The 13,932-nt window shown below is 37.0% G+C and overlaps 1 protein-coding gene across 1 annotated transcript; it reads left to right on the plus strand.

The window, feature by feature from the left end:
- The first annotated feature begins 3,797 nt into the window (after positions 1 to 3,797).
- On the plus strand, positions 3,798 to 12,914 carry LOC108773377 (T-box transcription factor TBX1). The gene is made up of 4 exons (XM_018539155.1): positions 3,798 to 3,987; positions 5,407 to 5,768; positions 5,881 to 6,132; positions 12,046 to 12,914. The coding sequence occupies exons 1-4, from the start codon at positions 3,801 to 3,803 to the stop codon at positions 12,595 to 12,597; spliced, it is 1,353 nt and encodes a 450-aa protein (XP_018394657.1). The 5' UTR covers positions 3,798 to 3,800; the 3' UTR covers positions 12,598 to 12,914.
- Positions 12,915 to 13,932: the final 1,018 nt, after the last annotated feature.

Consider the following 13,932-nt stretch of genomic DNA (forward strand, 5'->3'; position numbering starts at 1 on the left):
CACACACACACACACACACACACACACACACACACACACACACACACACACACACACACATCATCATCATCATCATCATCATCATCATCATCATCATCATCATCATCATCATCATCATCATCATCATCTCTTCCTTCCCCCTTGCTCCCTTATATTCCTTCACATTCATTTTATTCACTTTCCTCGTTTATTTTACTTTTAAACCATTTTATTAGCTACAGTGCACAGATTGCCATCGATATTACCGGAAGAAAAATACGATAGCTACGACAAACTTATCTGACGCGAGGATTTCATCACGGGATCTTGAGATCAATCATGTTTAACTTTCCTTCCTTCATACTTGTACATTACTTTCTTTTTTATAAATAAAAGTCACACAAAAACATCTATTATATTTCTTTAATCGATGCATCACATCATCCCATCATCCATCCCAACGTGATCATTTCTTACATGCGTGAATTTTAGTTGAGTTTTACTCGCTCTAAAAGTCTCCTTTGATTCTTGGAGCGATTAACTTTGCGTGCGACGCGACACGTGTCGTTCTCGGTTTTGTTCATCGCGAATATTTCGTACGTATATATCGAACGCTTAACAGGCACTATTTACAATATGTATGTAATACTGTACACGTACGCTGGTGACATTTGTGTTTATTTTTTACATCTATACATGTGTGTATCCGCTCGCTGAAGATACGTCTATTATTTATATAACGAGAGTAACTCCAAATTTGCTATTAATCTCGCTATACGTTTAGTTAGATACGATTGTTCTGAATTGATGTATAACTTTACCTCTGTCTCACATTCAGAGAGGGAGAGATCGCTAAACGTGTATGTATGTACAAAGTAAATACACACACAACGTGTATTTACGTACTAAACCGGTAACACCAATCGTTATTAAGCTCCTTGTAACGCAATTTCATTAGCGTTTGTAATTCCAGAAAATTCAATTTCAGTACAGAGGGTGAACAATATTAAGATTGTTAAGAACATTGGGGTCAGCAATTAAAATGTTTAGTGTGATACTTTTTAAAATGGAGTATACTGGAGCAAGAAAGCAGAAAAAGGATGAAAACTAACAAAAAAAAAGAAGCAGAAATAAGGAAGATAAGGTATATATATAGGGACTAGGGACCGTAATTAAAATAATCGGATATATAATTATGATCGCGATAATGTATACCAATTACCTTGTTCAACTTTCCGCTATTCAAAGCCTGTATAAAAGTATATATATCAAATGTAGCTCTTTATTTCACACCAAGTATAGCATATAGGTACGAGTCGTAAATTTAGCTAAAAATAAAATCATAACGAGCCGGCCAAGGAGATTTTCGACTTCTTTACCTTTCTAAACTCTTAACAGTGTTATATATATGTAAATAGTATCGTATTTATTAATAATCAATCATAAAAAAGTGGAGACTCGCTGCGCCGCACTGTAGGAAGGTTTGAAAGGCCAAAAGCACTGTTTCAATGCACAAATGAAAGTGTTACACACTTGTTAAACTCTTGACTAAAGTGTCGCGAGATGCAAAACGAGATGCCAAAAGTGTCGTGTAGGGGAGAAGTAAAAACACGTTATACATGCGATCTAATTGTAAAAGCAGATTAGTCAACGATAATTGTGCAATTCCGCGAAATACGAAGAGACGTAAAAGGAGCACACCTTGACGCGCTTTCGTTCATTTCCTTTTCCAAAAGAAAAGAGAGTATAATAGGCCCGATAATAGAAGAACAACCAAGCTTATTCGCAAACATGGGTAAAATAATTAATTTAAAAAAAAAAGATAGTTATCGCGCAAATGTTCTTTATCTCTAAAACAATTGAGGAACATTTAAAAAATTTTTAATTGATCTTTCCTTATTCTTTCCGATAACACGTATCATTTTTATATTTTTCACGAAATCGATTCTTCTTTTGGAATAATGTTCATCGATACAAATAAATAATTTTACCAATTTTATATTGAAAAATGTATTTTTAATTATATATATGTGTGCACGAGAAACTTTGCTTCATGAGAATGTTCAGAATTCCAAGATCGAGGTCGAGGTCGTGAGAATAAAAAATACTTTGTCTCTTTTGCACGTATTATCAAAATAATTGGTCTAAAACAGTTTTCACACACACACACACACACACACACACACATACACAAATATGTCATACAATATTGATAGATTGCAGAATTTATGTGAATGTTGGAGCGAGAGTATGCACGAGCATGCATCATGTGGCTCTATGAATAAAAAATGTTACAGTGTATTATACATAGTTATATTTCATTCGGCACTATAATAACACAACTATGTACTTAGTACAAATATTATTAAATAACTCTGTGAAAAGAAGAGAATTTGTGTTTAAATTGAAGGCTGTAGATTTCAGTTTAGCCTTTTTTGTGGAGTCGCTCCCCCTCTCTCTCTCTCTCTCTCTCTCTCTCTCTCTCTCCTCCCCAATTTTTTAAATCGAATACTTCAAAAGCAAAGCTATATTTGTTTCACACAGGAAAAATATATTTCATTTCCAATAAATTTTTTTCACCTATAGAATCGCGTCATTCTCCCTTCCCGCGGTTGCGCTCTCAATAATGAAGCACCTTGAACGTGAAAAACGTTACATATATGTAATATGTATACAAAATAGAAATATTTATTCTCGGGTGGCGAGAATGGAGAGCCCAGTCCTGAGTCCATTGCACCTACCTATCTACCTACCTACTCCCTGACACATTTCTGGCTCGCCGAGAGAGACCAGCCGAGACTCCGCCTTCTGGCATCGAAGAAGAGGCTGTGCACAAGATTCGTGCAGCATCCCATCGCTATCCAAGATCGGGCGCGTGGGTGCCGGTGTAGGAGGATCCTCCAAGAAGCCCTCCTCTCTTCCGCATCCCTCCCTACGTCTCTCTCATTTCGTCTCTCTCCTTCGGGGACGGTTCTCCAAGCGGAGCCAAGAAAATCTCTCGGAGAGAGAAAACGATGCCGGCGATGATAAGCAAAGCGGGGTAGTCGCCTCGGGCGAGTTCTTTCCGATTCATCCGGGGATTCGCGGCGCGCGCGGTGAGCGGCTTTGAGCGGCTTTGAGCGGCTTTGAGCGCGTCCTTGTCAACGTCCGAGCACGGAGGTGAGGACAAGTCCTGTTGGCGACAAAGCGAAAAACGGTCCCCGTCTCGACGATGCCGAGACGGGCTCGGGTATTCCTCGGGCACTCGGTCGAGATCGGAACGCCGTGCCGCTGAAATCCACGGTCGGATTCTTCTTTCAATGGGGCGAGCCGCTGAAGAAATCCACTTGTTTCGCATTACGTTATATACCTACTCTACGACATCAACGTGTTCGTAACCGAGGGGGGTGGGGTTGGGAAAACGAGACTTTCCTGATGAAAGCTCGCTCTCGAGAGCGGATTACGGAGCAGAGGTACCGATATGCGGATTGCGGCGAAAGATCGTTATACCTACAATCGACCCACGCACGATCGCGTAGGTATTATTCGAATAATGACTTTCAATAGAGTGCGCGTCTTCTGATCGATCCGAGCGTACACTTTCGAGTGGAAAAATCAATCGATGTTAAACCAAGGATACTGTAATGATGAAATTAATCCGCGAGTGCAAACGGTGTCGTTTCGCGTCATTAAATCTTTCGTTACGTTGGAAATGTCGTGGGATCGTGCACCACAAGGCGCACCAAGTTGAAGTAAATTTCGCGATATGGATTCACGCGGTGATCTTACCGTCACGTAATCAGTACAGTAATAATTGACATCTACTGATCACCGATTTGACGATGCAATCGCAACATCACGAGCTGCAACGACACGAGATCGCCGCCGACAGTTACTGCTACCAGCAATGGTCGACGCATCATTATCACCATCACCATCACCATCACCATCAGCAGCAGCAGCAGCAGCAACATCAGCAGCAACATCAACATCTACCCGCTGTACCGTCGCCGATGCAACAAATGGAAGGTGAACCGTGACAGACGGACAAAATGTTATATTTATTAGTCTAAAATCGCGTTACTCCGCCTAGACTCTTCTTCTGTTCGTAATACGCGGTATGTTTAATTAATTAACGTCGACGACCAAAGTGGCCTTTTCCATATATCGTACTTTTCATACTTTTCATACTTTTTATATCGTTGCATTCCCCAACAAACGCAAATGAATTAAAATGGGTTAAAATGGATTCAGATTTTCAGAAATACGGATATTTCATGAATGTGAAAATGAACCTTTTCCAATCCTGAATACATTTTTATTCATTTATAGGAATTGTACGGAGCATATTTGTATGCCTTTCAATCTAAAAATAATATCAGCTTTTTCAGTACATCGTAAATACTGTTCAATTGAAAATTTTGAATAGAAAACGCAATTTTTCAATCCAATTGAATCTAATTGAATCCAATTAAATCCAAAAAAAAGTTTTCGCTGTTTTAAATACGCATTCGAATAGACAAAATGTCCAATCCATTTTAATTCATTCTCGTTTGCTGGGTCTGCACATATAATTGGTATTCTCTCTTTTCATTGTTTTCGAGTAAAGAAACCACGTTTGTTTCGGCTATGTATTTTATTCGAGTTGCAATAATTTGTGACTCGAAAGCTGATAAAAATTGGTACGTGTTATGTACGAAACAATTACAGTAACAATTAGTAAAATAAAGGTAACTTACATACTATAATATATACTGAAAAAAGAGTTTGGAATTAATTGGAAATCTGGTAGATTCGACCAAGTATGTCTGTTCAAAAACGAACGCGGATCAGAATTTTTGTAAAAATTACCAGATGAATTTCATTAATTTCTTCTACATTACGTAGTTACGTCTATCAGAATTTCTTGTTGATAGAATAAATGTTTCCTATTAACTGTACTAGAATTTCCTTTCTGATCGAATATGTGAAAGCGCAGTACACTTATAAAGCAATATAATTACTACAGAAATCCAAATTAACTTTATAAGAAATTTTAAAAAACTTCTAGTTGTATTTCTCAAAATTCCATTGCCAGAGAAGAGAAGATTCAACATTTTCTCGCCAGCCATACTTCGTTTCACTTCTTTTTCTTCTTAATATCCCTTTCAAATTTTTGATCTAATCAGACAAGTCACAGTACGACGACTTACAATTAGTTTGTTCAGATGAACTTGCAGCGATTGTTCCACCGTAAGATCTTACTATTTTCCCATAAATAAAAGCAACGACACGATCAATATCGACGCTAACAAAATGAAACTGCAACAGAGGAGCACTTTACACAAAGTAAAACAAATACGTCATTCTCATTAAACGCGCGATTCAATCGAGATCGGAGAGTTAAGCGACGACACACGATGCGAGCATCTACTAGATATCTATTCGTATCTTGCATTGTCTTCCCAGCTTGTTTGCAAAGCGCCGGAAGAGTAAAGAGATCTCGCAGTCCCAGTCATCCGATGAAGGCCATTTTGCCGGTTCATTCGACAAATCCGGCGAATCCGATCTCCTCATCCGCCACGATAGAATCGCGCAACGATAACAACAATAACAACAGCCATCACGGTGACCATCATCACGGTGAGCGTCCGAGCGAGGACGGCGGCGGGTCCTCCGTCGAGGAATCGGGCGCGAAACGGCCGCTCCATCCGGCGCTGCTCAGTGCTGGCGCCGCTCTGGAGGCGAAGCCGCTCTGGGAGGAATTCCATCAGCTGGGCACCGAGATGATCGTCACAAAAGCCGGACGAAGAATGTTCCCCACGTTTCAGGTGAGGATCCCATTTCGTGACACTCTCATTGTCAGACGGACAAATTGTACCGCGGAAACGTAAAGCTCGTCCGCCGAAGCGATGACATACGAATGATTTTGCTGATCGGCAGTGTCGACTGTTCGGCTTAGACCCCAACACCGAGTATCTGATGGTGATGGATTTTGTCCCGTGCGACGACAAGAGATATCGATACGCTTTCCACAGCAGTGCCTGGGTCGTAGCGGGTCGCGCCGATCCCATATCACCCCCTAGGATCCACGTGCACCCCGACAGTCCTGCGAGTGGCGCTCATTGGATGAAGCAGTCAATCTCCTTTGACAAGTTGAAACTGACTAACAATCAGCTTGACGATAACGGACACGTGAGTCTATGTTTTATAGATTTGTTTTTTTCTCAAATTATCCACGATAATCCATACGATTGAGAACAACTTCGAGAGCGGAGGAGAATGACGTTTCTTTATAATTCACTATAACAAATTATTTTTTATTTATTTGAAATAAATTGCATGTAGAATTCGATTAACGACAACTAATGTATCATCTCATTTTTATTTACGAAAACTAAGATATTTTTAAATATCCACCCTTGAACGTATAATAATTGAACATCCCCTTTTTTTCTTTAAGTATTTGTCAGTTTGGAAAAAAAGAAGGAAGAACAAAGTTTACAATTTTAGCTTGCGATCTTATATTCTTTCACGACTTATGTCTCTTCGCTTGAATTTTTACGCGACCGACGTCTTCGTATCGTCATTTCGTAAAACGCATCTACATAGTAAAGTAGAATGAAAGATGTGAGGATTTCCACGTGTTTGTCGTTTACGCACGAGTTCGTCTTAATTGACCTAAGATACGAGTGTGTCGCTCACGAGAAATTACGGAGAGAAATTACGACGAGGCTGCGCACGAAACGACGAAACGTTTTCACGAAGATTCTTCTACCGTTTAGAAGACGCCGCCTATGTTCTAGTAATGAAAATTAACGGCGCGTATCTCACTCTAAGATTTTCGCCTATTTCTTACTAACGCAATAATAAGTAATATTCGTTGCGTTGCGTATCGGTTATCTTAAAGTAATTAGCTATATGATTATAATTGGAATTGATGGTTGCTATTTGAAATGTTATATTTTCAATTAAAAATATATTTAAACAATTCATAAAATATTATTTATTATATTCCTGAAAGATCCTTTAATGATTTCTTTTAATATTAATTTTTATACGTTTTTTTGTTTTCTTATGCTGTAGATAAAAGAGATCAAGGATAAGACGCGCAACTAACAACTCTCTCTCTCTCTCGTATTTTTTAATTTTTAATTCTTTTACAATAGTTAAATTTTAGTTATACATATTACATCCCTTACAGCATAAAATTAGCTTCTATCGAAACTCACAGCGAAAAAATTAAAAAATAGATTTTTAATTAGACAATAGCTGTGTCTGATCAAATGCGTTTATAGTTTAATGCTATTCATATGGCTTGAGACATTTTGTCTCTGGGGCGTATTATTCTCGCCTTCCTATCACCGCACTCGAGAGTGTCGTGTGTGTAAAATAACGTAAACAGATGTAATGTAAACTGCGCGTGAGCTATAAGTCCTGGGAAAGAGACCACATTTTGTGTAAGAAGTATTATACATTTATACTGAGAAAGAAATGGCGTCGGTCAGCATATCTGTTTATTCCGCGATCTTTATTCAGAATCGATTGTGAAAATATTTTGCAGCGCTTACAAAAGGCATTAAATAATAAGCCTATACTTGTCGCAATAATTTGATATGTATCTCAAATGTAAAAATTGAAATATACGTGTAAAATATGAACATTATAAATAATAATTCCTATTCTAATGAAAAATAATAATTCATTGAAATAAAAATATTCGTAATTTTTTTGAAAATATTAAACTCTCTGGTATAATAATATTACTAATATTTTTTAGTTTTTAGATGAATTAATCGCATATAAAACATTAATCTATTATAATGTAAAACTCTATTTTCTTTTTTATTACCTGTAAATCCTTATTCAGATCCGATTTTATTGTGAAACGTGAAGCATAAGAAAACAAAAAATGTACGTATATATTATATATACGTCAATTTTTTTAGATACCGATTAAGAGATAAGAATTCTAAATTATCAAGCTAGATATACGTATGTATATGTATATGTATGTATATATAGTTCTTTTTAAACGCGCCGACGTTATCTTCGGTTTTGAAATGCAAGCCGATTGAATTATTAAAGATATCGCAAATTAAATTAATAAGCAATTCAATAATTTGATAGTGTATTGGCATCCTATTAAAAATGTGTTGAAATCTGTAAATAAATTTATTGAGAATATTATCAAAATTTTTTAATTCAATTTCTGCGCATTATAATAAATAATTCATACTAAATAGTTAATTCTTTTTTATTATTGACTTTTTCCGACATATTATACATATTATTATGTATATATGTAAGATTTCAGATGATATATCAGATAATAACGATATAATTAAATAATTTCAACGGATAATGTCTTCAAATCTGATATATTATACATTACAACGTATACAGGTCTGAAGGGGAATTAAAATCTTTTTAACTTTTTGCCGATATATTTATAAGTAATATAAGTCTCCTCGCTCCTATAACCCTTTGGATCGAAGGTTTAGCACTGTTTCTATTGTCTCAAAGCCGCGATGCTTATCATGCTAGATCCCTTATAGCTGGATTAGAATCTTGCCATCGTATTAGTTATGTTATTCATACGATATTTTTTTATTTACAAAATATCAAAGAGAACATTGGTCGTAAATGCATTATTCGACTTTTTCGATCAAGCGGCGGCGACGCGGCGCGCAATGTAGGGCAAAGATGCTACAAAGCCGAAAATAATTTCTCGCCGAATACGATCGTGAAACAAGCAGTCTAAGTCGTAATGTAGCGACATACCGATGAACGAAATCACGCGACGCAACATGCCGACACCGTAAGCACGCGTATCGGTCGCAATTTGTAGTAGAAGGAGGTCAGGTGGTCGAGTTACTCGCTTTCAAAACTCGAATTTGACCCGATATTTCCTTATTAACGTGAAAAGGATACCGCCGTCGTTTTGTGACAATTTATTGCCAAACGCGATTTCTCTGTACGATATCCGCACAACGTCGAGTTATGTTAAATCTGAATTTATTAACACATTAAAGCTGAAAACACAATAACAAGCACGGGTAATGGAAACAGGGAGGAGATTTTAACCAGTTAGAAACGCATGTATAATAGAATGGACGCTTTCTGATAAGTTGAAATCTCTTATTCCCTGTAATCCCTGTTCCTATTGCCTGTAATTTTTATTGGGTTTCCAGTTTAATTTCCGATCAAATGTTTCCTTCTCGGTCAAAATTTGACGTACTAGATCAGTCTCTCAAGCAGAATATTTAAATGCTGTTAGAGAGATTCGTTTTTTCGTTCTAAAACTACAAATATCTTTATATCTTTATTTATCCTTTAAGAGCCAAGTTGTCGAAATATATCTACGCATTATGTAAAAAAATTAAAGGATTACTTTTAGTGTCCTCCCCAAAAATAGGTAATCGTTTTCAAGAAAACGAAATATTAATTTTAACTTAAAAACAGTGAATTTTCTGAAGCATACAAATTAACATTATGTTTTTTTACAGTATTTGAACGCTGTAAACTGAGTTTGTTTGCAGTCTTTAAGTTCAGGCCATAGAACTTTGTAAAGTTCGTACAAAATTTTTAGATTTAATGGACAGTCCAGTTATATCCCTAAAACTTTATGAAAAATTAAACAGATCGGAATATCAATTACGAATCTCGAGGAATATAGGATCAGTAGGAACTTTAAAATGCCTTTTTAAAAATCTCGTTACGATCATTTCTCATGAAGTTACATTGAATATTACCTAATTTTGGAACAACAAACTAATGTATTCATAGACAGGCTTTATGTTGGCTTCCTTAAATTTATCTTTAGATGTTCAGTAATCAATAAAACAACTCCTAGAGGATCTGAAGATAAAGAAGTCTGAAATATGTACATATAAAAACATAAGTGTTTAATTTATTTGCGTAGAGTAATTTCGTTTCTATAACTTTCTATGTGAATTTATGTGCAAGTTTAAAGTGCAAGGGCAGAGACATTCTTGAAATTACGCACTTTTATAATTACATCTTTATCGTACAATGCGTCTTCTTTCCAACTGTATTATTTGCAACCGAATACGCTGCACTCTGTGTGTATTCAGGCGTAATCTTTATCGCGTTTCAAATTTATGTAATCGTAAATTCTTTGCCGACGTCTATACTCGAGACGTGATTTATTTTTCGACATTCGAAACATCCTCGACTCGAAGACGGAGGAAAGTTCAGAGTCTCTCCACTCGCGTTTCTCTTAAGAACGTATCGCTCTTCTTTCGCAGGCGAGGACTTCTGACCCGTGGCGAGAGGTCGTTCTTTTTCTCGCGCTATACACAGAGCAGTTTGTTCCTTTAATTACCGAAAAATCTGGCACCAGGCCGCGTAAAAAAATCAGAAAGACTCGCTGTAGGCGGGTCAGGAATGCTCGTCTGGATGCTCGTCCTTAATTGACACTCTCTATCGCGGGGCGTTTCCGGATTTCTCGATATCGTTTTAAAAACAATTTTACTCTGTAGACTTTGTCTTTGAGAACAGTGTTCGCAGAGATAAATAAAATAAAGATAACATATATTCAATTTTAGCATAATTCACGACGAGCGCGGTGTTTCTCGATGTTGAAGACTGGGACTGTCTCTTTAGTATCTACTGTTCAACTTAAAATAAATATATCTTTCGAGCAAAATTACCACTTTCAATATCGATACAAAATATCAAATGATTAAAGAATTGCAAAAATATAAGCTTTTCCTAAAAAGTTTTAGGAAAAGTCATTGTGATATCAAAGGTACATTTCCAGATGAAAAACCGTGACGTTATACCTATATTACATATATGGAATGCACGAAGTACGACATTCAATGTTCGATGTGTTAAAAGAGAAATTATTGTGAGCACGACAAAAATATTGTATAAATTCATTAGAGAAGATTGTCGATGAAAAGTTCGCTCGCGGGAAATGGCATCCTAATTTTTCCGGAGGCCACACACGCTTTTCCTTTCGCGTGTATACGTTTATACGCGGGTTTAAATCTACCAATACACACGAATACACGGGCATCGTGAAGCGCATATGCGCGTGAGTGCGTGAAGAAAAGGACGAGAGTGTCGGATTACGGGTCGGAGGTTAGTTTTTACACTAATTAGTCACCGAGTCTCTCGTGGCTGTCAAACATTGCGACCGCCCCCCTGTGGGGCTCCTTCCTTCCATCGAATACGAGCTTCACGTGTTCTTATCTTTTTTTTTCTCGGTACCATAATTCCTCGTATGTATACATATACTATTTTACCAAATTTGTAAACGTTCATCGCCTTACGTTTGTCATAATATTTGTAACGCTCTATACGATTGATAGTACTTTTGTAGTTGATACTTTTTGAGATTAAAAAAGGGGGGGGGAAACATTATATATATATATATATAAATTTACAAATGTTTTTTTTTTTTTTATAAATATTGGGAGTACAAATTAGTTTGGTCCGTTTTCCAAAAGATGATCGCCTCCAAAGACAAGTCATTTTTTTCGAGATGGAATTCGAAAATTGCCTGAGAGATGGGAAAAAGTAGTAGCCAGCGATGGGCAATACTTTAATTAATGTGTTCATTTTTGTTTTGAAGTAAATACATTTTTGAACACAAAAAACGGACCGAACTAATTTGTACAATAGAATAATTAAAAAGAAAGAGACTGACTCGATCTCCGTCTCTTCCATTTGAAATTAAATCGAATCATCATATGAAATTTTATATTACTTTTGACATTTAATTGATCGAATTTAAATATTTTCCTTTGAAAATTTATAACGAGTAACTACTTTGTTCGAAACAGACTAGGCCGGAATCAGACTACGCATTGAAAATTATAATAAGATTGAAGATTGAAAGATTGAATTTTGGCTAATCAAAATAATAGAGGAGCTAAAATTTCTTTATCCTTATTGGTCAAATTTCATTTTTCAATCTTCAATCTCAATTTTCAATGCTGATTCCGGCCTTAGCCGTCTTTAGCTATCCTGTGTGCGTTTATTACATACCTATATGTGTATACATATACCTTATACATATATCGTGACTGTATCGAAGGAGCGCGTTTTACTTGAAAATATCCTTTTGCATTACAGATAATTCTAAACTCGATGCACCGTTATCAACCGCGCTGTCACGTGGTGGTCGCTCCATCGCCACCAGGCTCAGCGCCGGATCCTCGCACGGAGAACTTCAAGACATTTTCCTTTCCAGAGACCAGATTCACCGCGGTTACCGCGTACCAGAACCATCGGATAACGCAGCTGAAGATTGCCAGTAATCCGTTCGCCAAGGGTTTTCGGGATTGCGAATCGGACGAGTGCGACGGCGTGGCAACCGGCGTCGGTGGGATGCCGAATCCTGCGAAAAGACCGGCCACGGGACCCACGAGTACCGCGAGTACCGTGAATACCGTTCTCCCATCCGGTTACAACCATGCCATGCCGATTCCGGCACCGATACAGATTCCGGGTGTACCCGCCACCTCTCAGGAACACCATCAGTTCTACGGCGCAACCGGCACAGGTAGTCATTGGACGCATTATCCGAGCCATCATGGACAGTCGTCGGCGCACGTCAACGCGGTTCACTATCCGATGCATTCGCAGCATCCGCATTCGAGCGCGTCTCTCTATGGACCGCGATAATCCAATTTTATATTACCGCGCGCGGTTCCAATCGCAATCTCGTTATTTCTACTTTCGGCGTCTTTAAGCGTCGAATCATCGAGATTAATTCATGCAATACGACGGAGACGAAAATGAAACATTTGCGTATCCCGGTACCGTTCGAATGTTATATACTGTTTAGCTTTGACGTATTTTACATCTTGATCATCCAGCGCTTTCTTACAATTAGTGCAATGGAACGCAAGAAGCTCGACGAATTCTTCTTGAAACGTGCTGATGTAACTTTAGACTAGCGGATGTATTTTTTTAAAAACACGCGAGCAATCAACCTTTACTGCGCGATCTCTTATTATAAACGACAAGTTTTCAAAACAGTGGATTATCAAAATATATATATATATATATCTCCACATTGTTCGCAACCGGATTTCTCTTATAAATCTATCAAAAGAATCAAATCGCGTATTTCAATTTCAATCGACAGATAAAAATTTTACTCACACATTTATATTTGTGTATATCTTTGTATGTAACGGCAGTTTTTTATTTAAGTTTATTTAACTGACAGTAACATATGGTAATTGACAAATCATATTATATGTATTGTTACTGATTACACGATTTGCTGATGATGTAACTTATGTATACCAAAGATTGTGCCAATATCTAATTTATGAATCTATCCTAAGCAGAATCAGACTATCTATTATACAATAAATCATTACCTAGCTCTTGAGCTATAAGAAATTGACCAATCATAATCAATTATTTTTCTCGCATTCGACTGTGATTGGTTAACGTCTTATGACTCATGACTTAAAACTTAGATAACATAGGCTACGTTTAAACCGTGCATTTAGGCCGCGGCCTAAACAATAGATGTCTTTGTTTATCCTGTAGGTTAAAGAAAGGTACCTATCGTATAGATCACGGACTAAGCGCACGGTGTAAACGTAGCCACAGTTTATTCTTTATTGTATATAGAAAGCTGATACAAAAAGAGAATCGTAACTTGTTCTCATAAAACTTATGAGAACTTATGACTGGAATATTTATCATTTAATGCAATATCTTTACAGACAGTTTTTTTTGCTCCAGCGGTATAATTATATTTACAAGAAATCGTAAACATTTTTAAGTGATTTACCATACACACAGAATTCAACAACCCTATAAGTCATAAGTCATTACAAGTCTTACGTGAACAAGTTACAAGCCTTACAATTCTACTTTTGACCTTTAAATTATTATATATGAATCTACGTCTGAGTTGAATAAAAAACAAAGCAGATTTTAACTTTTTATATGGCCCATATAGCTCACGCGTATTTATATCTATATTATATGTATATA

The sequence above is a fragment of the Cyphomyrmex costatus genome, unplaced genomic scaffold (genome assembly GCF_001594065.2).
Source record: "Cyphomyrmex costatus isolate MS0001 unplaced genomic scaffold, Ccosl1.0 scaffold205, whole genome shotgun sequence".
NCBI classification, from domain to species: domain Eukaryota; kingdom Metazoa; phylum Arthropoda; class Insecta; order Hymenoptera; family Formicidae; genus Cyphomyrmex; species Cyphomyrmex costatus.